This window comes from Aythya ferina (assembly GCF_964211825.1).
Source record: "Aythya ferina genome assembly, chromosome: 6".
Lineage (NCBI taxonomy): Eukaryota > Metazoa > Chordata > Aves > Anseriformes > Anatidae > Aythya > Aythya ferina.
In genome coordinates this window covers 3,684,233-3,712,204 of record NC_140303.1, presented here as the reverse complement: position 1 = coordinate 3,712,204, position 27,972 = coordinate 3,684,233, and the positions used below count along the sequence as shown (strand labels likewise).

General features: G+C 35.3%; 2 protein-coding genes across 10 annotated transcripts in view; both read right to left on the bottom strand.

The window, feature by feature from the left end:
• Nucleotides 1-10,369, bottom strand: part of RFTN2 (raftlin family member 2) — a 34,227-nt gene extending 23,858 nt beyond the window's left edge. Inside the window, exons 1-4 of one of the 4 annotated variants that reach the window (XM_084523543.1) lie at nucleotides 9,487-10,369; nucleotides 8,849-8,995; nucleotides 3,841-4,024; nucleotides 1,830-1,941 (exon numbers count right to left, since the gene is read on the bottom strand). In XM_084523543.1, the coding sequence (XP_084379669.1) occupies nucleotides 1,830-1,941; nucleotides 3,841-4,024; nucleotides 8,849-8,987 (435 nt within the window). In that variant the 5' untranslated portion in view covers nucleotides 8,988-8,995; nucleotides 9,487-10,369. Of the gene's footprint in view, nucleotides 1-1,829; nucleotides 1,942-3,840; nucleotides 4,025-8,848; nucleotides 9,366-9,486 lie in introns of those variants that run through there. The other 3 variants (XM_084523540.1, XM_084523541.1, XM_084523542.1) reach the window with 3 other exon arrangements.
• Nucleotides 10,370-12,818: 2,449 nt separating this feature from the next.
• Nucleotides 12,819-27,972, bottom strand: part of BOLL (boule homolog, RNA binding protein) — a 40,750-nt gene continuing 25,596 nt past the window's right edge. For 4 of the 6 annotated variants that reach the window (XM_084523546.1, XM_084523545.1, XM_084523548.1 and 1 more), the window contains 7 exons: nucleotides 27,132-27,203; nucleotides 26,456-26,536; nucleotides 26,058-26,105; nucleotides 25,263-25,391; nucleotides 23,915-24,013; nucleotides 19,644-19,780; nucleotides 12,819-17,458 (listed from right to left, as the gene is read on the bottom strand). In XM_084523546.1, coding sequence (XP_084379672.1) covers nucleotides 19,757-19,780; nucleotides 23,915-24,013; nucleotides 25,263-25,391; nucleotides 26,058-26,105; nucleotides 26,456-26,536; nucleotides 27,132-27,203 — 453 coding nt within the window. In that variant the 3' untranslated portion in view covers nucleotides 12,819-17,458; nucleotides 19,644-19,756. The remainder of the gene's footprint in view (nucleotides 17,459-19,643; nucleotides 19,781-23,914; nucleotides 24,014-25,262; nucleotides 25,392-26,057; nucleotides 26,106-26,455; nucleotides 26,537-27,131; nucleotides 27,204-27,972) is intronic. The other 2 variants (XM_084523544.1, XM_084523549.1) reach the window with 1 other exon arrangement.

Below are 27,972 nucleotides of genomic sequence, written 5' to 3'. Positions count from 1 at the left end.
AAGGACACAGTACTATGGAAGTGTAGCTTGTCTATATATGTTGGCTGTATGGCTGTGTTTTTAAAGTAAACAGAAGCCTTCCAGCATGTCTTTGGGCTCAGGCCAAGAAGGGTGGCCAACACTGTTAATGACTTCAGTGTACATAAATTCCTTCAACTAGGACAACCCAAAGCATTTCACTTACTACATCACAGTGACAGACAGTATACTGGTGGAGGAATGTTTCCAGAAATTTCACGGTAGATTGGTTAGAGGATGGTTAGAGGAATATCATTCCTCTAAAAGTGTGATTCCAGTTACACTATGATTACTAACTCTTACATTTAGCCAGTGGTGTTTCTTTTTCCCCTCTTCTGGAATCTTAAAATACAACTGCAGAGAATATGCAATCGGTGGAATGTTCTTGGAAGGAAATTTTTGCTTGGGATAAGAAGCACTTCCACCTTTGAAGGTGATCCCACTGCAACAAAGTCTTCCCAGGAACACACAAAAAGCCCAGCCCAGAGCACAGAAATCACCCGGGAAATACTCAGTTAGCAAGGGCAGAGAAGGCAGGATCTCTATCTACCTAGTTAACCCATGTAAACTATTTAGAGTGATTAACTCAAATAACTGGTGGTGCTACAATGCTTTTTTAGCATCACATCAGACTGAAGTGATACTGTTTATCACCATTACACATGCACAACAGTAACTTTACCATGTATCAAAATTCAGCCATCATTATGATTATATGAAGCTGCAAAAAGACGTCCTATAACTGACAACCCCCCCAATGCCACAAATTCTTAAGGGTTCAAGAAAATATACATGTATTTCCTTAATAAAAATGTAAATTTACATTTTAATAGGAATATTTTAAAATCAGATCCATTTCATGTAGCTTTTCTTTTCCAGATTTTCTCGCAAGACAGAATCACTGCTTAATTGCTTAATTTGTGTTTTTTTTTTTTTTTTTTTTCTGTTGCTTTGTTTTATACTTTTAAGTGTTTCGTATACTATACAACAAACATGGCAATACACACATGGTATAAATGGAACACAATTTTAAATTTTGAACACCTGAAAAATTCAAAAAAATCTTTAGAAACTTTAAACAACTCTGGTAATTTCAGTGATCATTAAGAATTGCCAGTATGCTTTTTCGTCTGCTTTTTTCTTTCGCAACTCATGTAAAAGATAACACTCAAACTCTTACAATAACAATAATTTCCTGTTTCAGCAAGTCTTCAATTTTGTAGAGGAAGTGAAACAAAAAAACTGGAACTAGGGCTTGTATTTCTGTGGAAGTTTACTTTTCTTTAACTTTACAATATTTTCAGAAGTTGTGCCAAGGAAATATTTTAATACCATTACCGATTACTGTATATACTAAATTTGAAGAAGAAAAAAAATGTACTTAGAAAATCAATATGTTAATGTATGTTATTCTTACTGAACGTAACACAGAACATCATAATTTTTTTTTGTAACACTAATTCCAGAAGCAGCTATCAAGCAAGCATTTTATGAAGACTGAGTGAAAATTTGGGCCTGCTTCTGTTTCCAGTGCTGTAAGTGATCAGTCTCCCGAAACCTTCCATGGTTCAGTAATAAATTCTAAATTCCAAAAAGCAATTAGTGAAGAAAATGAACTCTTTTTGCACACAGAAAGCACTTGGTAGCTTCTATAAAACAAAAGCAAAGTTAAAAACCTAAACAGAACCATAAGCCTCCAATCATTGACAACTACCTACATGTATGGGAGAAAGAAATATCTGAAGAGATGTTTAAAAATAAACCAAATCAAAACAAACAAACAACAACAAACAACCACAAAATTCCATTACCTTTTCTAAAAGTTCTTTCACTACCTCATTTGTCAGTGTTTCATGCGTTAAAGGACATTCCTCAATCACCAGCCTGGGGTGCCTTTGTCCTCTGGGTGCTGCATGCTTCTGGCTAGAACACAGAAAGAAAGCAGTCTTTGTCAGTAGTTTGCTGCTAACTTGGGCAAATGCTGGCATATATAGTTCTTTTCTTTTGGTGTAAAGGTTATGAATTAAATCCTGGCAATGCTTTTCCCCATTTAAAACTCAACATTTTTTGGTGCTTCATTATGTTGTATATAAAGTAGAGTGTGCTGTGTATTAAAATGTCAGGATAAGAATGTTAGTATTTAACAGAAATGTCATTTCAAGATGGTTTATAAACATCTTCTGAAACTCAGCTTTACTGAAAAAACAACAGTCTTCCTAGCAAATGTGTCCAAAACGTACTTCCAAATGCAAAAAGTACAGATAAGAGCTTTAAATGCAGCAAGCACAAAACAAAGTATCAGTTTTGCAAGAAAAGCACTATGCTACGAAACGAAATGGTACTTTTACACTGTTAATATACTGCTGCTTATTTTTAGCAATTAAAGCGGAGTTACAGCTACTGTATGTAAAAACAGTGCAGGCACATGCCAGAAACACAGTGCACTACAAATCCCTTTGGGTTACACAGTGTTTATTTCACTCCTATATTTCAGAATCCTACAAGCTTTAATTTCTATTTTAAAGAATAACATTCATCATTTTTTATTGAAAGTAAGTTCTGTTGTTGATCGTATAACATTTGTTGTACATCATCAATGTAGTATGGATTTCTTTGCTGTTTCTTTCACTCAAGCTTTGGAGTGAAACATCAATTAAGTATGTTCGAATATAAAAAGGTTACTTTCAAGATAGTTGCTGGAGAAGGTGCATCCACCTGCAGGAAACCCAACAGAGGTACGTACATATGGCATCTGCAAATGCAGTCAGGTACTTACAGCCAGCAGTTTCAGAAGGAGGCTGCTGGTTCTTGTCCTTCACCTGTTCAAGGGCCTACCAGTTAAACTGACAACTTCATAAGGATCCCACGTCTACAGAGATTAGGTGTGTCGAGGGCAGTGTCAGCTCTCAGAAAGCTCAGCTCCAGAAAGCAAGTATTCTGCCTTTTTCTTTAAGCATCTGTCCATATGGACAACATTCACCTTGCCTTCACGTGAATTTATGAAAGTAAGATGTATGAGAAGCAAATGCCATACCATGGACAATGCTTGTTTAGTCAAAACATTTGATGGAGAATCTCCCTCAAATGAACTACATTTTATAGAACTGCAGGAGTGGCAGGGAGCACCGTCAGAGGTACATCCTTGGAGATTTCCCAGAGAAGCTGAACAAACATCTGTGCATCACACCAGGACTTGAGATGGAAGGGGAACCATCACACCTCTCAGTACAACATGAAATCCACTCTTCTAGTTACTCAAGAACAAAAAGGTTGTTTTCGTTGCAGTTAAAGGAGCTAACTGTAATATTTCTTTGTATATTTTCCTTATGATCACATGGTGATTACAATGCAGCAAAACCAGAAGTAACAAGCAAGATTATGGAAGTTGGAATGAAAACAAACTCTTGACTCTCTCCTCACTGAAAAAAAACAAGCTTTTGTACAGCCTCCCCAGTCACAGAGTACTTCCTTCATAACAAGGTTAAATGATTCTCTCTGAGGAACTGTGAGCATTTTACACTTTACAGGTACCTTTTACTGAGTAGTGCTCTTATGGAAAAAGTGAAAAGAAAAATGTTGAAAACAAGACAAGATAGATGTGAGGGAATTAAATGCAGCTTATTAGTCTCCTAGTGTTTTGTTTCATCTTGTACTTGGGGTTAATTAAAAGAACATTATTAAGTTGGTCACCTTTCTAGATAAGGAACAGTTACTTGATTCTTGGAGGTATTTATCGTAAGTTAATAAACTATGCATGATGAACAACCCTCTTAAAAATAACTTAAGTAATGGGCCCATATAATTAAATTATTTCACTGTTACCTTAATTTTAATCTTGAAAGTACCACCCGATACATATGACTTGCAGGGAAATTCCTTCTATGTCCAATTGGCAGTAGAATAGGATGAATAGCTCCTACGACATATCCTTTGTTGTAATATTCTTCCACCTTAGATGTTATATCCAACACAGAACTGATTTTGATAACTTCAGGACTTGAGGAAGCTAAAAGCATTGAAAAAACAGAAGAGAAGCACATTATACTGTGTATGTACAGACACTTTGAAGTGAGTTCCTTTGATGTAAACCACACAAAACCTATGCCAAGGCATTTATTAACAAGGTAAAGTCCTCTTTGCACAAGAAAAAAGAGACTCACTGTGATTATGAAGTATACAACTAGGTGAAACACGTATTTTTTAGGAGACAACATGATCTATTTGTAATCTATTTGACAATACTTCGTTGGACCTAGCTTTGTCAAGCTAATTTAAGAACTGCATCAACATCTAAACATGCAATTGGTCTGGATATTAAGCAACTATTTTGTCTAGTCAAAGACTTAAGCATACTGCAGCAGTATACTTTAACCCTACCTGAGAGGTAAACTTCCACAAAATTAATTTAATTCTAGAAAAACAGGTTTGTTTTCCTCAAACACATTTTTTGGATCCCTTAGAAGTCATCTGTGGATTGTAGGTTGAAATTTTAAAATATACACAATTATGTCCCCAAGTAGACTTAAATCCATATCACAGTAAGCTAAATGGTATCACTAAATTCTAAGCTGAATACCTCTGGGTGTACGCAAGCATTTCTGACCAACAGGTAACAGCCAGGTACCACACAGTAGTTGGCAAAAACTAGGGGGTGGTCTGTGGTCTGGTCCACAGTTTTTGCACAGAGAAAAGGGAAGACTGTGCACTGGTAGTAGTTTACATGCTTTGCCACAGTGAGCCTGACTATCAGCATTTCCTGTTCGTCTCAACTCCAACTGTAATTATAGATGCTCTCAGAGCCTCCACTAAGCAACTAGTTAATATTAATTTACATTAATAATAATATTAAGTTACAGACAGTAACTTAAGAGTAATTTTGCTAGCATACACATGTATTTGCCAACATCAACAATTTCATCCTTCACAGATGTGGCCTCTCACAACAAGGCAGCTTGATCTGGAATTTGATGGTCTCTGTCAGTTACCTCTGCTGCAAGTGATGCACACCCTTTTCATATTCTGACAGGTCCCTCTCTCTGCAAAACTCACCACTTCGTAAATGTATTCCTTAATGTTCTTACCTCCTCCTTTATCTACATGCCAATCCTATACATGCACAATAGCAATAAATTTTAAGGAGTTTACCAAAGACACAGCAAGTCACAAAATCTTCTTACCCTACTGGTTTAAAGTATCATAAACCTACTATATATGAATATTTATTTTGCCAACACTTTTATTCTAATAAACAGAATTAGATTTTTGCTGGTTGAGTGATATGTTTTCTGTGAAGCTTAAATCACTGTACTGTTTTCCAAGTATAAAGTGGGGATAATACTGATATATATACTCATTACAGAGAACCTCGCATTCTTTAAAAAAAAAAATCAACATTAAAAAAAACCACACAAAACATCAACAAAAAAAAACCCAAAACATCAAAAAAAAACAACAAAACATTTATAGTATTCAAATGTATGCTTTTGCATAAAAGCTTTTATTAAAGTGAAAAAGGAATGGAAAAAAATAAAACTGCTACTTTGACTCTTACTGTAAAGCCTTTACCAGCTCAAAAAAAGCTATCAAGAACCAAAATATCGTGTACAGAGTGAACTGCACACCATCAAAAAGCAACATTAGCATATATATTGATAGTTTATTGCTGATAGCTATCCAACAACCTATTAACATAAACTCTACCACTCTCAGTCATAGCACTGGGTTGTTTCACTTTCTGGAGCTACCTTACAACTCACGGTTGGAACTTCACTACAATAGGAATATTTACACTTGTTTTTTTAAGCACACTGCATTACAGGCCTCTCTTCAACAGACGGATGATATTTTGCCCTACAACACCTCTATCCCATAATTCTACCCAGAATAAATCCCAGAGACATTAAATATTTATTGAAGAAGTAACTGCTCTACAGCACACACAAGCCAAAAAATCAGGTATGGATGCAACACGATCATCACTTCAGTGATTTTCCAATTGCCTTAACTGAAAATTCCCACTACAGCTAGCTGGCTAATTGTATAGTAAGCTTTGGAGATGATGACAAAACAGCTACTCCATACATATTCATACTGTTATTCAGAGTGACAAAAACTTCGCAGCGTGTCATTTTAGTGGGCTGAAATGCAATACGCTTGCATCAATATTCCTTCTCTCCCTAGTAGGAGAGTTCTGGAAAAGCTGTAAGCTTTTTCCTTAAGTAGGAATATTTATGCTATCTCTACTTTATGTTTAAACTCATCTCCAAAAATAAGTTTTTGTAAGTGAGATATGCCTCGTGACTGCAACCATTGTATTTCCTATCTTTGACAAGCATTTCAGAGTCCACTGAACCCCTGCAAATGCAAGCCTGGCTGTATTCTTCTTGGCCGTGATTCTTCTTTCGCACAAGTACCTCCATGGAACTCAGAACTCATTTACGCAGTAGGGATGGGAATATTTGGGTAAACAAGAAGAGACAAATCAAGGTAAAACATACTGCTAATAACTAGTTAAGATGCTCGTGGACTCCAACAAGCAGATTTAGACAAGAGCATGGTTGACCTTATCTGCACCACAACTTGAAAAAAGATCAGGAACTACTGAAAGTCTCCCTAGCAGGACCATTTCAACTCCATATATCATAAATCTGATGAAGCAGAGAATACAGAATATTAAACTGAAATATAATGCATTTATGCTTGCTGTACTTTTATCTGAATGCAGGCTATAGCTTACTCTAGGATCTTAAATATATTCAGATAAGATTTTCTGTTTTACTTGGTTCCAGATTCAATATGTCACTCAACAGAACAACAATCTCAGATGCTGGGGAAGATCTTGCTCTGGAAGTCAACAGAGTGCCATGAAGATATAACATAAAACTTCACAGCATACTGAAAACTAACTGGTCTGACATGATAATAGGCTCTTCCTTAAGCTTCATTTAGCCCAAGAATACTTGAATAGAAGCAACTATGTGAATGAGTTGAATGGGTTAGAAAAAAAAAAAAAGTAGTTCAACAGATTTTCTACAGTATCTCAGCCAATCCCCATGTTTCACAAGCAAACAACATTCAGAAATGCCTCCAAGAAAGACAGTGTACAGCATTTTTGCCTGTATTCATTCATGATCTTACCTCTTCAGAGACCTCAAATGAAAAAAAAAGTTAATTATGCGCATGCAGCTAAAACCATCCAACAGAATGATATGTACTAAATCTAACTGCTTACAGTTAGTGCCTAAAAGCAGTCAGGCAATCATTCAAAATTTCTCTCTGCCAATGTTATTTAGCATTCATAACTCCACAGTACGTCACTGAAGCTAAGCACTTATGAAATGAATCTTTACTGCTGTAACAACAGGTTATTAACATACTGCAAAAATAGACCTTTATTGACACTGTTTAATATGATTTTTCTTAAAGCCACAACCTTCTTTAAAACAGACCCTTTACAAAGTATTTCCAGAAGCTCGTTACTTCAAAATAGAGCAAAACTCTCTAGAACACAGACTATTTAAGAACACCAAACACACTTTAGTCACAAAAGGTAAGTTTTATTATTTTTTCTATTATTAGTAGATTAATAGGTAATTCACATATACATTAGGGGGTCCAGCTTTATTTCCCGTATGTTACCACTACTACCTGCCCAAAGTTTTGTCTCTCCAAAAAGAATAAACCAATGAGAAACTCATGTCACTATGTGTAAATAAAGAGCCTTACTTGCTGTCAAGTAGTGTAACTCTGTAAAATGCTGTTTCGGTTAGTTCTTATAGTTCTTCAGTGAACAGCCAAATACATTTTAAATAAAAATATAACTGCATTCCTTTAATTTGAAAAGAAAACTAAACAGAGGCCAGGTTTTGTTTGTAAAGAAGTTCCTGAACACATAACAAGACGTGCATTTACACTTTCTCCCTTTATCAAATGCCTCTAGCTATCACATGTACTTTAAATCCTCGCTATCAAGAATTTCCAGTAGATTCAGTTCTTGTAAAATGCCAAGTTACCACGAAGTGACTGCAAAACTGAGCTGTCTGTTCTCCGAGGGCAGCCATCTGGGCTTGTTTATGTTTTCAACTTTCTGGAACAGGGAGTAGCTCTGTTAGAGACGGGACACCCTCGGGAAGGAAGTATCCCACAGAGCACTGTCTGCCTCCAGCTACGCATACAAATTTTGTCTCACTTCGGTCACAATTTCAAAAGCCTATTCAGCAACTATAAATAGAGCGTTTGCAAAAAAAAAAAAAAAAAAAAAAAAAGAAAAAAACAACTATAATACTCTTACTAAAACATCCACCAAAAGGCTGGGGTGGGCATAAGAGAGAAGACTATTACTTACACAGCTAAGAAATAGACTTGCTTCTGCACAAAGTCACGAGGACAATGACAGCCTGTTTTCCGAAGTTGAACGCATTTTAAGAAACTGTTATTCAGTTATTCAGCATTCTGTTACCCTTGCTCAGGCACAGTGTATTTTCTGAACAGTCACACTAAATTCAGACAATTGCTATTCGAAGTGAGTAAGGATAGCAGTATCTGACTCATAGGAAACTAGGAAAATCTCTAACAGTTTTTAGCCAGCTTCCTTAACAAGGACAGTTGTGTAATTTGGACGGTTTTGTTGTTAAAAATACTTCAGCAGTTTCCATTGTAATTTTATCTAAGTGAAGACCTTCGTCATGATTTGTGTTTCAAAATAAAAGTCTTACATTTGGGCTAGCTTGGATAAAAGTATGTAAGTTTTACTACAACTCAGACAAAACAGAACAAAGTTAAATCCTATTCCTTACGTTTTCAGAATAACAACAGATATAACAGAAATTACCTTCTAATGTAAAATCCAGCAATACATATTCATAAGCAGATTCTGTCTTTGTTTCAACTTGTGGTCTCTTCAATGTAGAAAAAATTTTTCCAGGGCTGCTATCATCTGGGTCTTCCAGCTTTCTCAGTCCGCACCCCATGGCAAGATCTGCAAATGATTAAATCGCAGGAAAAGGAGGGGGAAGCAACGAGATCTGCTGCTCACAAAAAAAAAAAAAAAAAAAAAAAAAAAAGTAAAAAAGTAATCAATTCCCTTTGATTTTGTTTTCTATTAGCTGTAAATCCAAATACAGAAAAAGTCTGCTTCCCAAATCAAAAGATGAGGGTACTTTCCATTCATTTTCTTGTATGTATATATAAACAGTAAGCCTGTAATGTTTTCAAGCTACAAACTTAGTATGAGTAGGCTTGATTTTGCAGCGATGTTAGAGCTGCTAGAAACTAGCAGAGATTTTCCATGCCACGTCAATTTACAGCCAGCCCCCTATCAGTGCTCCCTTGCAGAGGACACCAATAGTGCTTTGTTTGTCCTTCTAGACTGACTGGGCAGGAAGGAGGGGCGGTGGGTGGGTGGGTGGGGGGAAGACAAGAACTGAAAAAGAAAGTTATAGAGAAACCTGTTTGTAAGTAATTACTTACCTCCAGAAGTACTACTCAAATGCAGCAGCAAGTCAGAGGAAAAAAAAGCAAGTTAGTCAGTATGAAAGAATGAGAAAAGAGCCTCAACATGGTTGGAGACGAAAATCATTTCCAGAAAGGAAGTCAGCTTCAAGAGGAAATTACTTCTGGCATCTCAAAGGGCAGAAAAGTAAATGAAAAGCAGTTTAGTCCTTATTTTAGATTTCAAAGTTTAGTTCCCATTTCCTTTCCGCAGGAACTTTCTTCCAAAGAAAAACATGAACATAATGTAATATACTGTAATAATGTAAAACCATGTAGTAAAGGAGCTTCTTCTCAAGAAAATCATGTGATTACAATATGCATCTACATCACTAAAATCAGCTTATGTAATTGGTTTTGATCAACACTAACAAGTAACACTGACGTTCAAATCACAAAGTCCTTTTCAAGCTAATATGAACATAGTTACAAGACCTTCTGCCCCCTTTTTCACGGGTATGGAACAAGTCCTCTCCTCCATCAGGCTGACCTCAGCTGCAACAGCAGATGTTCCGCTCTGCTCCCTATGTATCTTTTTCTTCAAGTCCTGAAAATTTAGTGTAATTTTAAGGGCCCGGTATATATTCCTTTAATTCATTAAAAAATAATAATAAAGAAAGCTTACCACTACCTAACATAAGCACTCAGTACTCTCACATTAACTACTGCAAATAACTTGCAACTGTATGAGCCCTGATGCAGACCACAACAACACACGTGGAAAAAAGGAACAGTGAGTGATTTTTTGAGGTACTGTTACTGCAGGGATGGGCAGTTTGATAATACAAGTTTTTTGCTTTTAGACTGCATCTAGAAAAATTCAGAATCATCTAGAGGAAACCAGAGATTCAAATTAATCCATTTTGGATAATCCATGTATTTGGATTTTAAAAGCTTTATATATTTTTATTCACTGTATGCTATTAGTCTTATCAGAATTGCCCACATTTTCTATAATCAGTCAATGTGATTTAGACATTAACCACTTGGGGTTTTCTTCCTGTTCTCCTATAAGCAAAGTGATGTAACTTTAAGTAGCTTACCAGGAATGATTTACCTTTGAAATCCACATTATAGTTTAAAGTTACTTAATTTTGGAATAATTGAATAATCACTGAGTGCAGAGCCTATGCAACATCACCAATTCAATCTTACAGTCTTAAAAAAAAATAAATCCCAGGTACTGAAACAAAGAGGAAATTCCTGTGTTGTCTTCTTGATTAAAACAAAGGAGAACATATCAATTAAACAATTAAGTTCTCCAGCTTCCTGAATATCTGCTTACACAAAAATTGTTTCCAAATACTTTTTTTTTTTTTTTTTTTTCTCCAGAAAAGGTCATCCATGAACTGCTGCTATCCCAAACATCCACGTAATGGTCCGGTCAACTTGGAGAATCCTGCTGTCTGATTCCACAAGGGTCTTAAGATCTTGTATAAAGTCATGGCAGAAGTGGAAATAGCAGCAAGTGAAGAAACCTTTTTGCAACACTAGTCTAGTTGCCAGCTGTTTGCTTTTTTTTTTTTTTTTTTTAATTTAACTGAAGATAGCTTTGTTTTTAAATGAGGCCAGAATGCTGTAATTTCAACTCTTTGTAGCAAGGCTTAAATCAGATTCCAACCCTCTCTCCAAGACAGGATTTTTCATAGTATAAACAAGCCCTTTTTGACACCAATGCAGAAACACTTACGGATAAAAATGATGATCCTTATTTTAGGTAACCCCAGATTAGTCAAGTAGTTACAAGCTTCCAAACTGGAAATCCTTCAATAGCTACTATTAAAGACTTGACTCAGAAGTCACTGGACTGAACCAATGCAATGACTGAGCACACAGCAGAACAAAGGAAACAAAACCAAACCAAAATGAGCAGTATTCCTCACAGGAGTTCAAATCTGCACCAAGACACCTGGACCTGTTTGGAGAGAAACAAGTTTATAACATTTCTGGCTTCAAGAGGTGCTTCAAGAAGGGTTTTGTTTTTAGATCCATTTTGCAACAAGGTTCTGCAGCAAAACTGCCCGCTGCGGTGACTCAAAATGCAAAGGTTCTGGGAAGTGGTACCAGGGAAGGAAGAGGTCCCCACCCTATGCTGGGATTCACTGAGGCGTGTCACTCACAGCAGCTCCCACGGGAAGAGCACATGAGACTCACTCATCCAAGCTCAGCATCAGTTTTAGACTTCTGAAAAGGCAGAGATAGGCCACGGCCTGACCAAACCATGGGGCAATTAACCCAAAGTGACTCTGCCTCTGTGAAAAGCTTCCAGGATCCCGTAACAGTTTTCATTCTGATGAAATGGGAAACTGAAGCTGGACTCCTAAGAAGGCCTATGAAATCTGTAAGTGGTATCACAGTCGTGGGAACTAACTCCTCCTCAGCCAAGTGATTTAGAACCAGCTGGAGTCTCCATCACCAAGAGCACTTCTGTGAGATTACTCACTCTAACACTTGAGCCGATGAGCTTACCTGGAATAAATTCAGGTATTACAAGCTGCACAGCCTTTTCTATAGAAAAATAGAACCATTTCTATTGTGTAGGTTAAAGAGTTGCGATCATCGGAAATACAAATACCTTAAAAATGTACCAGTTACCTACAGAATAAGGCACTTCTGTTTATAAAGATTTCACTAGGCCCCAAAGTGACTCAACTAGCAAGAAACAAAACAGTTTACTCTTAGCTCCCCTGCCAAAGCCAAGATGTAAAATAACATTTGGACCAAGAAAATTTCCCAGTAGCAGCTTTTCTTAGCAGCTGTGATTGCAGCTTACAAAGGTATATTTGAGCAATACTGAGAAAAATAAGCATGATCATCTGCTACAGTGTAGTCATCCCTGACACAATGTTTTTAGCAGAGGACAGAAATACTAAGACTCAAGAGGATGAATTAGAAACCAGAGCTAAATTAGTCAAATAGCTCCAAAACCTGAGGCAAACTGAGCAACTACAGGAATCAGAGACAGTGCATTAACTAAGTAATATTATTCACAAATTGCAACAATTTTGCACTTCATAGTCCCTCTCTGTATTTCTTTTTATGGTTACTTTTTTTTAATTTTTATGACTCCCGGAAAAAGTAAAGGTTTTGCTTGGCAAAGGACAATGAGAAAAAAACACTTTAAAAAAAAAAAAGAAAAATTTCCATTAGAAAAATATGAAAAATACTGCAATTCAATAGCCAAATAATTTTCACGTCTCTACCTTCAAGAACTATTAAAACTATTATTTTTAAGAGAAACTAAAACAAAGCACTGTCATTTAGTTAATTTTCTGTAGAATCATTTCACTACAACCACTTTGACCCACCCCTTTTATCTTGTCTCACACAGGTCTTTTTATCTTTTTTTTTTTCTTCCCCTAAAAGGAACAATTTTGTGAATGTAACAGGAACAACAGTCTTGTTAAACATGTTAGCTTCGAGCAGAAATGCCAGGTTTTCTGTATTAATATTTAACTTAAATATTCTAAAAAGTAGAATTAGATGACAATAGTTTGTTTTGATGACTGCAGAAGCTTAGTTTAATGATAAAAGCTCATCAATTCAATTTTTCACATTTTTCTAGAACTGTTTCAACTATTAATGTATGCTACAATTAAATAAACAAATTACAATTCAAACAGTATACAGGGACCAATGTATTTGCATTAAACTTTCAGCTACTAAAGCAGAACTTTACTAGAAGTTACAAACCACAGAAACTTTGTTTGTTTCTTGCTTACTGCTGCATCACAAACAGCTTCAACAGAAGGAGCTTTGGATTTACGAAGCCATGAACAGTTCTCTAACATAAGACCTACAAATTTATTACACATTTATCTATATACATCCACTGTATCTCATTTAACAAGGCTACAATTGACTAGATCCTCTGAACCTGCAAGTATTGAATGTAACAGTATTGAATGAAACTATGCAGTTAAATAAAATCATGCATTTTCAAATCAAACTGGATGTCCTCGTTTACTAATCTGATTAAAAAACAATTAGAAATTTTATGAACAGCATTTTGCTTACATTTAATATACACACTTACGTAGACTAGAGCTCCACCGATGGACAGAGAGGTAAAATGACCATAGGAAGCCCTCAAACTTAATTTCAATATTTTCTAATTATTTGTGGCTCAAGAAGTCTACAGTGACAAGTATGTGTCTAACAAGACACGTACTTCTCCATTACATATTAGCTTCATTACTAAACATTGTTAAAATTAGAGCCACATATTACTGTTTTGCTTTCTGTATTTCTATTTAGATTTTCTGAATAAAAGCTTTAAGGATTTGCCTACCATGTACAGGATTGTATATGCGTATTGAGACACTAACATTATATTTTAGACCTTTAATGTATTGATTTACTATGTGTATCTTTTAAATAGGAAACAGAACCGAAGGAAATTTTATACCAGGTGAATTTAAACTACTGTAACAGCTCAACATTACAAAGCTAGAAATCTATTTTACTGTAATTTTTACAGTAAAAAACAACTGAACACCCACTATTTCACACCCTTATAACTTCTTACATTTACAAACTGTTAAAAACTATGTATTCTGCCATGTATTCTGCGAGGTTTTGCTCAGTTAATATTGGAATGTAGTTTCCTCATTGACTGAACTATTTGAAAAACACATTTCAGAATACAAATAATCACTTTAATATGAAATATGTAAACAGTTTTACAGGGACAATGAATGGACTTCTGGTGCTTAAGATTAGAAGTAGCAGGAACTCGAAACATTAGGGAACCAGAAAATTCTACTTAATGCAAGAACCAATCCTTGATCAAATACATAAAAACACAAGGGAGAGATAAATTTTGTAAATCTACAGGTTGTTAGCCAGCATTACTTAACAGAATGTTAGAATTAGCACTTGACCATGTAAATATATCACTAAACAAACAACAGTTGCTAAAAACACTGTAACAGCTAGTTCAGTAGAAAATAAACAATACTAGCAAGGGTCACTAAATTCTCAGGAAGTGGAAATCAGAAAATTAATTTGGTTTGCTACTATGTGACAAGCAGTGCACAAAGACAAAGATGATTATTTACCATCAGCTACCGAGTGTCCAGGGACCCTATTCCTAATCTGAACCCTCCTACAGCTACCAAAGGGAAACTACAGAGGTCCAAAGGAGACGTTAACCCTTCTCCAAACCCAAAATCACAGGGAGGAATCTAAATATCTGCACTTAACTAGATGAATTCTGTATAGAAGTATATGAATTATGAAAATTTTGAAAAATTTTAATGAAAATTTTTATGAAAATTTTAAGCAGTAGGAAGGTAATACTGTGTAGCCTATGAGATTTTAAAAATCGTGGAAGCTACAGTATCAAAATAATGCAATTTTAGACTCCACCTGTGAGAAAATCGTGTAGTCTTCTTAGTGTAAATTAGTGTATTCCTGTAATAAATTACAGAAGTCAGACACAATTGAGGTACCTGAATTACTAAGATAGGATTTCAACTACGGAGAGCTTAAAGTTTAGCTACTAGTAATTCATGTTATGCCTTCATTGTTGGCAGACATCTTAAAGAAAGGTAAACTACAATATGAATGGAGAACCATCAATGTTTCAACAGCAATCTGTGGTTCCTGAAGGAAAACCACCTACCAGTGATTCATCTTGGTGTTTTCTAGGTGTCAGAACAAAATGAAGCATTGTTAAGCCCTGGTGATATAATCCTAACAACTGATACCTCCAGACTGAAGTTATAGACCTTGCAGCAGAACACTGTGGGTAGACTTCTGCTTTTAATGCTGAATATCCTTCCAAATGATCAAGTTCATATGGAAGTAAAAACGAAGTAAATATTCTTTGAAGCAAAGGTCATGGAATCAACTCATTAGCAACAATCTAACATCTGTTCCAATAAACAGAAATAAAGGACATTTTGTATTTGCATTAGATGCAACTTAAGCTGATAGATGTGTAAATGACTGCACAATATTTACACATTTTCAAGCTATTAGTTTAAAAGTCTTCCCCGTGAGCACATTTTCAATATAGAACTTGTTAGGAAATTTACCTCTTCTATCCCTAAACCACTCTAGGAACAGGGAAGTTATATTTAGTAAACTGAAACTGCTAATCCCCAAAATAAAGATTTAGGACTAACTCTTCCACATTGTGGGTCAAATGTGTATTTGCTTCATGATCCAAGAAAAAAGCCTCTAACAGAACACACAACTTTCTTTTGGCAGCTTCAGAGACAGCATAGCATTTACAGAAAGATTTACTACATAAAAATTCTCTCATGGAAATAAGTTATTGTGAGGCTGTGCCAAAATTTCTGTAGTATTTATAACGATGAATTCTAAAATCTAAATAAAACAGAAGAATAACTGGACAGATATTTTTGGTGGTACAGACTGGCTCAAAGACATGACAAACTAGAGCAGCAGCTATTTAGCCCCTCAGAAATATGCTGATATCCCTGTGGACACAGTAACTTGCAAATATCTGATACTCGTTGGGCAAAACGATCTCAACAGCTTCCACAGCAACACATTTTTTTAAAAACAAATCATGTTTAAATCATGTAGATTTTTTTTTTCTACCTAGTAAAGGTATGAAGTAACTTGAGTAAACATGCAACTAAGTACATGGCATCTCCTTCCAGAACAATTTCAAACAACTGTAAGAACAGCACCAGTTTCCACCTCTTTTCCTGCACAATACTACTACTATTGACTGCTAGAATCATCTTTTAAGATATTTACATATTACACTTACATTGACTGACAATAATGCCCACTGTGTAAGATCCCTAAGTGATTAAGAATCAAAACAAAAAACAAAAACAAAAACACAACCAAACAAAAATAAACCAGCATATTTTACATATATAAAGATGTCAATGCTACTATAAGCAATAACACATAGCTTGTTTTCCTATTAAATACAAAGGTTATATTTTAACCTTTTAGGAACCCAAGTTTTACAAAATATATAAGGTATCCTAGCGGGATGAAAGGAGAAGCAAGGATAAAAAGAAGAAAAATATTTTCTTGCAATTGAGGAGAAATAAGTATTCAATCTCATTACATTGTAAAGGAGTTCCTAAGTCTTGCTCAGACAACAGAAAAATTCAAAGCAGACAAGTGAAATTCTCAAATGTTTTCAAGTTTTCATAAAGCCAAATATATTGCTTACCATATAAGAAAAATGTCACCATCAGCAATAATAAGCAATTATTCAACTAGTGGTCCAAATTTTAAGAAGTTACTCTACCCAAGCACTAAAATGACACACATGTAAAGACAACTTATTAAAAACAGGGAATTCCGATTGAAAAACGAAACAAAACAAAACAAAAAACACCAGAAATGCACAAAAGTTCTTGGAATTGAAACAAAATGCACATAGATTAAAAAAAAAATCTGTAACACACAGATGCTGCTAGTGTATATGTGGGAAAATGGCTTTTCCACTGTAATTAAAGGACCTTTTAAATTTATATAGTACAGAAATTAAATGTGAAATTTTCTGTTTAATAACTTGTATGCCATTTTTCAATCTATGTTAGTAACCGATGTTTATACATTAGGCTGTATACCAGAAGTTACAGTTTTGTCCCGTGAAAGTGTTTTTATTAAGAAAAGGAAATGCAGGATAAAATCACATTTTCATGTATTTACCTGTCAAAACTACAAAATTTGATTTTATTTATTTACAAAACACTATGGCATTTAAATTTAGGCACGCTCAGGTAAATGGTAGAAGTTAGGAACTATGTATCCTCCACGTCAGAGGTGCGTTAGCAAACTGAATACCTAAGAAGACACTTTAGAGAATCTGTAGAAGAAGACAGTATATTTCATCTTCCATTCTGTCCTGTTTTCTAGGACGAAAATGGGGACTTCATGTATACTGAGGTTTGAGACTCACAGACGGATGATGTAAAAAATTTCTTCTCACAGAATGCAATCTTGATTCCTAAAGAGAGGGAAAAATGCTATGTTGTTTCCTCCAATTCCAAGTGTGTCTGATTTATTACATTAATTATGCTTCAATGAAAAGATAGAATCTATTCTAATATTCCATCTGCTCAACGGACTTGATTTAAAAAGAAAGTCAGTATCTATTACATACTATAGGTGAAGTTGACAGTGGCAAGAAATAACTTTCTTTGCAAGAATGGAGCCTTCAAATGAGTTCAAGTTTAATTTAGCAAGAACAGGTCTTGTTCACTTACCATATAGCTTTACATAAGTGTATCAAGTCAGTAAAGTAATAGCTATCCTCTTTCAAAATGGATCAGGGAACAGTCATTTTTATAATATACTGTGTGAAACTATTTAACCAATATATACTTTTTTTTTTATATTAAAAAAAACAAACAACAACAACACCTTTTGCATTCTCTGCAACAGATTAGAACAATAGATTAAAAAACCTCAAACTCAGCTTAGCACTAGATGTTCATAGTGACTGTTTTAGTTTATTTCACAGGTTTCCTAAGTATATAACCCGATACCTGAGCATTTCAACTTCGCTGGGAAAATATTCTAGATAGCTTTAAAACCATATATAGCTCCACACTGTATAAACAGCCTTAATTCTGACTCAAACTGATGGGTCAGCCTTAAATTTCTTTTGATTTGTATGTAGTTTCCAGTATTTTTAATAACAGTTTTGAAATAACTATTTGAAATTGTAATCATGCTTATATAATTTTCAGTAGCCAAAGCTCACAGATATATAAAATGTGAGTTGAACAACTGACAGCTGTCCTGTTTGTAAACTAACAAATACGCAACTGACTGATTAACTTGTCAGTGTATGACACTTGCTGCTGACAAAAAGATGACAAGATCCAGAAAACAGGACTACTGTTTTAGGTGCTAGCAAGAACTGTTTCTAGAATGCTTGTATTATTCTGTTTGGTCTTCCTAAGATCAGGTTCTTCTCCTACAATCTCTCTTTGCATCTCAGCTGCTCTGTATTCCACTTCTGGAACTCCCAGATATTTTGTTTTCTTTACTTAACCATTCTGAATCTTTTTACCCCTTTCCTACTATGCCACAGGATAGACTCAAAACCGTATTTGTTTTCTAACCTTAGCTCTCTGTTACTCCTCTTTCTTCTGTTATTAAACTTATTTGTCTTTTCCCCTCCCTTCTAGCTCTGCCAGTTTCATAGTACTACCAGCTGTAGTTCTTGCATTCCTATCAGAATATTTAACCCAACTCAATGAAATCTTAATTAAGATTTCAGTTTCTTTTCATCATCTACTTGCTCCAAATCTTGTACACTTCCTTCCCAAACTTCTAGGCTCGTGGGCGATCTAGTACCAGCCTTCATCCAGTACCTACTCTAGCCACTGTTACATCAGCCTTGGAGTTCCAATCTCTTTCTCTAACTCCTTCTTTAGCTTTGACTTGCACTTGGATATGGAAGACACAACACATTTCCTCCTCTGTAATGCCTGGTCCCAGCAGGACAGTGAAGAACTAAAGCTTCACACTAGCATATTTTTTTAAAGCCACATCCAGAGATTTATTGTACAGATGCGTACACAGATAAGAAGTCACACCCTAACCAACCAGCAAGCCCCTGCTACAAATTGCTGGGCTGTTAAAAGGCTAACAAATAATAAATGGACACAAATAATAGCATGTGCAAAGGATATTCTTCCCTAACTTCATCTCACTAAAATACTAAATTTTAAAAGAAAAATAAGCAACTAAAAGCAGCACCTTTTTCACAATAAAAAGAACTGTTAAGCACTTGCCATAGAGTTTAATTCCATGAACACAAATCACTGTAAATCACCAAAAATCAGGTGAAAAGGGGAGGAAGCTAGTTGCTAATAACAGAAACAAAAATCATACATTGAAAAGCTAAAATTTTCCCTTGTTGTTGAAGGAAAAATAATCCCAACATGCACAGAACTTGGAAACTTCAATATGAAAGAAAAATAATGATGGAATGAATATATACACAACTGTCTTGGGAATGGATTATAAGAGCTACATAAACTTTGTTGTCTATAAATAACAGGAAATTTACAAACATGCATGAAGCAACTAAGTAATTTTGCAGATTATACTAAATTCCATATTAGCGTTTTATTATTTACCAGTTCATAACTATCAAGCATTGCAACAAAAAAACTGACCCTAAGTTTCACAACAGGCAGCTGCTAGCTGGTATGTTGATGATGGATCTCAGCCACATGGGAAGGACTGGACAAGAAAATCAGAACAGGTAGGCTAAAGCTGCCCAAATGGCTTAATAGTGAATGCTCCATAGTGTCTGTAAAGTAAAGAGAGGGAAAACATACCGATCAGAGAAAGCAAAAGAAACCACCAAACTGGAATGAGAACGTACTATCAGGACAGAAAAAGAGGAGCTTGTAAAGAGAACACAGAAGGAATCAATGCCAGACAAAGCATGCCATTCTGCTCCTTTCTATGTTAACATAGAATTAACGAGTATGGTTTTGGTGGAGTTTAAAATACCCTGTAAAGAGCAATAGACCATGCTACAGCTTGTGACAAGCTTCCTGTTAATCATAAATGAGGACAAGATTTTAGGTAATTTAAAACAGAAGTTTTATTCTTCCTTATTTCATTACATGTATAAATGAAGAAAAAAATACTTACCTATACTGAAAATTAAACTTGATTCTTTTTGTTCCACATACCATGTTGTAAGTACATAGTTCTAGTATAAAATTACTATGCTTTTCCAAAAACACTTACACCAAGACTTTCCTTTAAAAAACACAATTTAGACATACATACATTCGTATGTATATACATATCTACAGACATAAACATAGGTGTATTTATGCATATTATAAATGCACATAAACCACAAATTTTACCTTATTGCTCCTATTTGCAGAGAAAAATGGATCACTTTAAGTTCAGTTAAATTTACAGAATGGCCACTACAAAAAGACCAAGGTGTTATCACCATATGCCATTATAACCGGAATGTAAGCATACATGAGTACTAGTAATGCTACATTTCAAATGAATACTCTAAATTCTCTTTTGACATGGGCAGATCTTCCTTTGCATTTTCAGTTGGAGGCAATGCAATTACTGCCAACGGACTGTAGACTGGAAGTATTTAAGTGAAGAACCTTTGACCTCTCTGAAAGCCTTTTCTTATGGGAAGTACAAAATTCCATTTTAAAGCTATTGAAAAGATTGTGGAGAACAGAGAACAAAGTGGTGGCAAAAAACAAGCAAACAAATCTGAAAGCCGAGTTATATTTCTATCATTGATTGGTTGTTGCTTTAGAGCCCAGCCAGTGAGGTTTTCAGGAAAAACAAACAAAAAACAAATAAGCAAACAAACAAACAACAAAACAAAAACCAAACCAAACAAAACAAATACAACAAAGACATACACACAAAACCAAAAAAAACCAACCTTACTACCTTTGTACTCTTCTGTGACTTTCTAGAACATTTTCTACAGGTTAAGCTTAAAATAAATCCAATCTCATATATAGCACTTTTAGTTTTCAAGAACTGGATTATGAGGATCATCGGACTGTCAGCTAAAACTACTCTACTGTGAGGACAGGCATAAAGAATCTAAGTAGAGTAGATTGATTTCCTTCCCCTTAGACTAAATGTCCAAGCTCAAATAAAAAAGAATGCCTCCTAAGAAGTCTTGCGCAGGAAAAGACAGTGTTATCATCTCATACTTCTCACACTGGCCAAACCATTCCATTGGATTCAGATCATGGGAACAGCAAAGTTACCCCTCTTGGGTACACCCCTCTTGGGTACACCCCAGTCGGAAAAGATGACCAAGAAGAAAAACAAAAAGCATAAAACAAAACAACAAATCACCCTCACCTGCCCACCTCCACTTGGCACAACCTTTTATACCTTTGCTCAGTTTTTTAGACTGCAGAACGCACAACTCCCCAGGCCTCCCAGACAATATCCAGTAAACACTGACCATGCCAGTACTTCCTAATTCAAGACAGCCATCTATCAAAACAAAAATTTAACTCTGAAGTAATACTTCCAGGTCTGAAACCAGACAACATGAATTCCAATCTTAACTTATACACTATAGTCTGTAACTTTCTACTATATTTGTGCATATCTGTATTATATCTGGATACTGGCTGTCACCCATCCTGCTCTCATCACGTGACTAACAGCTCCTAGTAGTAATAATATTAAAGCATTTGTTGCAACTCCTAGTGCACTGGGGACAACAAATGACCATCAATACAACGTCTTCATTTTTAAATCTGTTCCCTCTTACACGGCCATTACTCATAATTTTCAAGCAGCAGATACATGTTTTTTGGGATATTTTAACAAGAAAGCAGCCAGCAGGTAATATTTTCCTGCAGCTGGGGAGCAGGTGGTAATGAGACAAACAGTTGCTTAATAAATACAAGCCTGTTCTCAACATTTGCTCTTTTATTTCCAGTCACTCTCGAGTGCCCAACCATAGTGACAGACAATATATGCTGATCAAAGGCATTATAACATACTCAAAACTGTAAGAGGGTACATAAAAAGGTAAGATGAATGGAGAATTATGTTCCAGAACTATTAACTGCTAAACAAAACTATAAATAAATAAAATTAACTGTCAGAAATTACTTGGCATTAATTTATAATGGATACAATTATCAGAATTCCTCTAGTCTTTGTAAGAGTCTAAATGTATTTGGGAATCTATTTGAGACCTGAACAGAGCTTAGTTTTAGTTATAGACTCAAAGAAGACTTCTGAGAAAATAGGTAAGAAAGAAAAAAATACAGTGAAGGAATACATAGGATTAGCAGTTCTATGCTTAAATGAGCACTGCTAACACGAGTCTTAGCTCCTCCGTTATATACCAAACTTCTAATTTAAGAGTTTGCGCTACTGCTTGACAAAGTGGTTTGAGGAACTGATGCAAGTTTTAGTGCTTTGTGTGTACTGGGAGCGGGGATTCCCCTTTACCTACATCAGTCCCCTGACCTGTTTTACCATATTGCCACACAAAAACCTGTATGAGCACAGGAAATGGTTGGTATGGAAAAGGAATGAGCTCCTGGGTTATACCAGATTAAGCTGGTATAAAGCTTACATACTAAATATTGTATCATGAGGTAAATGAGTATGAATGTGCAGCTCATTTCCTATGCCGCATAACTTTTCAAACATGGCTTTACCATGCATACACATTCTACACCAAATTAATACATTATCACTTACCACATGGTAAACTACTTTGCTCTAAGAAAATGCATGATACTGTGGTCATTAAGGTGGAAGAGGAAAAGCTAACATGCTTTAGATCTACCTTGTAAGTTACTGCACACTATCTTGCTCTCTTTGGTCCTAGGATAGATAATAAAAGTTTCAAAGTAAAAAGCTTGCTTCTGTATTTGATACAGAATGCATTTGCTTTTGATTCCAAGACTATTGTGTATTTTTTTGCTTATGTGTGTGAGAAAATGGAATGTAAACTGGATAATATGATCACTCTGTCATACCAGCTCTCTTTTAAGAGATGAATCTCCCAGGACTACTATTCTTAAACTCATATTCAGTTTCTATTTTCTTTTTTTTATTGGAGTAATTGCATTTTATTTCCAGACAACACTTAATGTTACAGCCCCCTCTGCTGGATATTTTAGGAGATACTGTTACACAATACTCTGGAAAAGATTCTTCTCAAAATAAATCTAAAATAAATTAAGGAAATATATGAGAGCCTGTAACAAATCTTTGAGTCATTCTTACTTACTGTTATTTGTAGTTTAGCAATCATCTTTACAGAAGAAGTGCTGTAGTATCAAGTAAACCTACTGACACCTTCAGTCTTTTGTTATCAAGCAAAGTCTAAGCAAAACCTAATTTCAAAAGTTGTGTTAACATCCTTAGAAATTTAAGCGAAGGGTTCTTAAACTGAGACTCAAGAAAAACCTTGTATCAGGTGATATGGAAGAACCACAGTTTTTAGAATGGCCATTCAATACCAGAACTGTGCAGAAAAACACCTGCAAGCAACTGACCCAGATGGTTTTTCATACAGTGTTCCAGAACTCCACCTTGACACAACATAGGGTGCTTATTTGAGGCTGCAAGCAATGAATTCAACTTCTCAAGATCCAAAGACAAAGACAAGGATTTGTACCATCATTTTCTCTCAAAACACATTGTTAATTTGCACTTCTCTGATTCTCAATTTCATAATAACAAGTTATGTATTTTTTTTTCCAAAAATAGTTTTAAAATCAGTAATCTCTATGCCCTCTCTGTAACCAAACCTAAAGTGGAGAAAAACCTCACTTTGTCTGCAACATCTCTGTTTTCCTTATTTATTAATTCATTATTAAAAGATGTTCACCTTTGCCCCTCTTCTCTTCCTGTCCCCCTTCAGAAGAGGGGACAGTAAGACTACTGTGCTTACTTTAACTGGCTTAGTTTGACTCACAGGTGCAGGCATGGCTATGGCACTCTGGGCGTAAGGCTGGTGATGGGGCGCTTGAACTCCATGATCAGAATATGGCTAATATAAAAAAATAAAAATTAAAAAAAAAAAAAGTGAGCAGAAAAGCTTATTTCATTTTTTCATTATTATTATTATTATTGCTAACAAACCTTTCACGTGATTTTAAATTCCTTGTAACTTCAAACTGTTGAGTAATATATACTATTTTTATATAAAAACATCTACTAAACTTTTTACAAACAGAAATATCACTATTTAAATATGTTATTCCTAGTATATCAAAGTTTGGCTAATTTAGTTTGTTTAGATCACTATCATATCTTTAATCTACCTTATTTAGATTAGTGCCAGAAAGCACTTTCTTTTACTGAAGTAGCACACTTTTGTAGTACAAAGCTTCACTCAGCTCTAACTGGAACAGTGTTTAAATATTATACAATAAATACTGAGATTTATGTGTTTTATAAAAGGAGAAAGAAAACAGCAACACATGTTTTGTATTATTCAAGAAGAAGGCTGTAGTGGTATTATTTACGTGTGTCAGGATTTCTCACTAAAGATGTTTGGAGTATCAGTTTTGGTAATCATCTCTTGCAGCAATACAATTATCTCCAACTTTTGTAAAAATATTACTGAGCTAATTATTACTGAGCTAATTTACCATTTATTCTGACATCTCTGTTAAGATGAATTAACAAAGAGGAAGAGTACCAATTAATCATAACACTTTTTCAAATTTTAATAGTTTTTTTTTAGTCTATTACTGTCATTTTTCATACCCAATCATAAAGAAATAGCCTTATTGTACATTAAAAATCTCTCAAAAATTAGAATTGCTACTGATACAGAAGCAAAAAAAAAATTGTATGCGAAGCATAGCAGAAACTACTCTCAATTCATTCTGCTCTTCTGAACATCCAGAAACTAGCTTCTACTTACACAGAAAAAGAACTACTTAGAGAAACTCATAGTTTGGATAGATTAATTCAGCATTCTGAAGATCTTGACTCCTATTTTATTTAAATATTATCTTCAAATAAAACACTTTGATGAGCCTTTATACTGCTGTCAGACACCTGTGATCCTCTAAAATATTTCTGAATCTCAGTATCCTCCTAGAAAATTGGAAGAGATATTCTAATCTGAAGACAACTAAAAATGAATTAACTCTGCAACAGCATGGATTTGGGGGAAAGTACATCAAACTGTTGACGTAAGTGCACGGAACTACCTGTGCTTAAACTAAATGTGTTTTTCAATTGCAGATGAATGCTTCGATTGAGAATAAAAGTGATCATGAAAATACCTCTGGAACTGCAGCTTCCACTAGAAGGAAAGGAGGAGGTACGCAACCACCTTCCTGGGCAATCCCTACTGGCTGATAAATGACTTCAGAAGGGTGCACATAAAAGAACGAAGGTGAAGAAGCAGGAGACTGAAATAAAGCACATTACTTCCATAAATCGACATGATTTATATGCTATAAATAGCAAAGCTTATTTTACAGTCATCTTTGCTACATATAAACAAAGTTAAAGCTTTGAATCAAAGTGCCAAATTCATCTTCACTAAGAAAGAATCTAAGAAACCTAAAGAAACAATCTGACGGGGGAAGCCGTTAGGCAAGTCAGATAGCAGGATAAAACAAAGACGTCCTTAAATCCCTTTAAAAGATTTTTCAAATTTCATTGACATTTTAGAGATCATTGTTAGAGAATTCCAGAACTTTCTAAAACTGACACTCCCAAAATCACACATTGTACAGTTATAATTTGCAAAAATGTTATACAAAAAAACCTTGTTGATAATTTAACACAAACTTCTTCGGAAGAAGAGGGGAAGCAGAACATGATCTCTTTACGAGAAGTTTTTTCTTCATGTTTCAGTAAATGCTATTTTATGCCTTCTATTGTACCAGAAATGTTGCAGATGCATTAATAAAATATAGCTATTTATTTCACCAACATTGTAAATAGTGGGAAATTTCATTTTAGCATTTGATTTGAAGAAAAAAACTACTGAAAAAAAAGGACGACCACATCCTTTCTTTAAACTAGATGCAAGCTAATGGTAAAATGCTTCAACTGTGAACTGTATTTACCTGTGGAACAGACCACTGCCACTGACCTGGAAGACACTGTGTTGGTGCCTAAACTCAAACAGGCAGAAGATATTACTTATATAATCAAGAACATACGCACAGAGATACACCTTCCCAACATACTAGATTCAAAACCATCCCAAATCCTCATTCAAATCTTAATTAAGAACTAATTATTTTCATAAACCCCCAAATAATTCAAGAACATAATTTTGTCTACTTCCATTCAGCCTCTGAGCTGGGCATTTCATTGCTTCTAAAATAACAAAGCATCTCTAAAATGTGGCTAAGTAAGAAAATGTACAAAATGCAGTTAACTTTCCAATACACATGAAGCATGCTGCAGAAGTTCAGCAGTGGGCCTCCAAGACAGTTAGGGAACTGGAGAACAGACATACCAGGATACTGACAGAAGTGGGTTTCTTCAGCTTCAAGAAGGATGAAGGTGGGAGGGTATAGCTATCACGGGCTGCAACTACCTAGTGGGAGGGCATTAATATGACCAAGCCAGACTCATCAGAGGTGTTCAGAGCACAAGAGTTAACGGACAAACGCTGAACTTGAACATTCTACTCAGACACAAGGAGGAAAATATATAAAAACAAAATAAAAAAAAAATCTTTTACTAGGAGAAGGATCAAGTATTGGAAGAATCTGTCCAGAGAGGTTGTAGAATCTCCACTGGAGATTTTAAAAATTCAGCTGGACAAGTTCCTGAGACACCTGACCTAACCAACACTGCCCTGAGCAGAAGTTTGGCTTAGAATGATTAAAAAAAAAAAAAAAAAAAAAAAAGAATGGTACTAAGACAGCTGTCTAGCAACAAAGAAAAAAAAGAATTTATTCCATTTCCATATAATTAGACAGGTAGGTAGAAATCGTATCCTAGTGAAAAATCACTATGAAAAAATCACTAGTGAAAAATCTTCGATGAAGTTAAAATCCGTTTTAAACAGCTATTTTGAACAGTCTTTCTATTTTTTAAGAATAAACACAACTGGGACAGCATTGCAAACAAAAATTGCATGTCTGGAGGGAGTACCAACGCTCTGAAAGTAATTTTCAAACAGATACCTGATAATGATAAGTAGGAGGCTGATAAACTGGTTGAGCTACCATCATAGGTGAGCTGGAAACAGAGCGTGACTTAAAGACAAAAAAGTTACAAGTCAATGCAGCAATTTCATAAATTGTCCCTCCTTTAATTTATCTTAAATACTATATGCTGAACCACCTCCCCTCCCTTTTGAAAATGCATTTACCAGGTTTTAACTTGCATTTAGGTTCTTCAAGACCGCTGCTTCCTGAGGGTCTACACAATAAATGAAGCAATACAGCCAATCTAAGTTCTCACTGATGTATTCCTATCCTCTCCACAGCCCCAGACGTTACCTTCCCTTTTCCAATTCCCTTCCTTGCGCCAGCCCCAGCACTTGTATGATTTGGCAGTGAGACAGTTCAAGGAACTAAACCAGCTGGAAATCTGTTTATTGTGGGGAACCAGTCGAGGATCAGGGAAACACCAGCAAAATAAAGGGGGCCAACCGCACCAAACCCACTAAAGTCAAACAATCAATCTACCACATTCTTCCTCCTGTAAGAAGCAGTACTCCTACCATAGTACTGACAATATAATTACTTTGTTCATCTATCAATAAGTTCTCCTTTCACCCTCAACATAGCAGCTATTGCAGCCATAAGCACCTCACCCACAGCAGAATAATAAATGAAGCCAATCAAGGGTCGTAAGCACCAAGAGCTCCTCAGTATTAGTAAACAAACAAACAAACAAACAAACAAACAAAAAACATTTAAATATCAAACATAAGGCATAGCTGGAGAAACCAGAAGCAGGAGGGAATTAGAAATGCTGCACTCATCCTTGTCCATAGAAAAGCATGTATACAAAAATCTG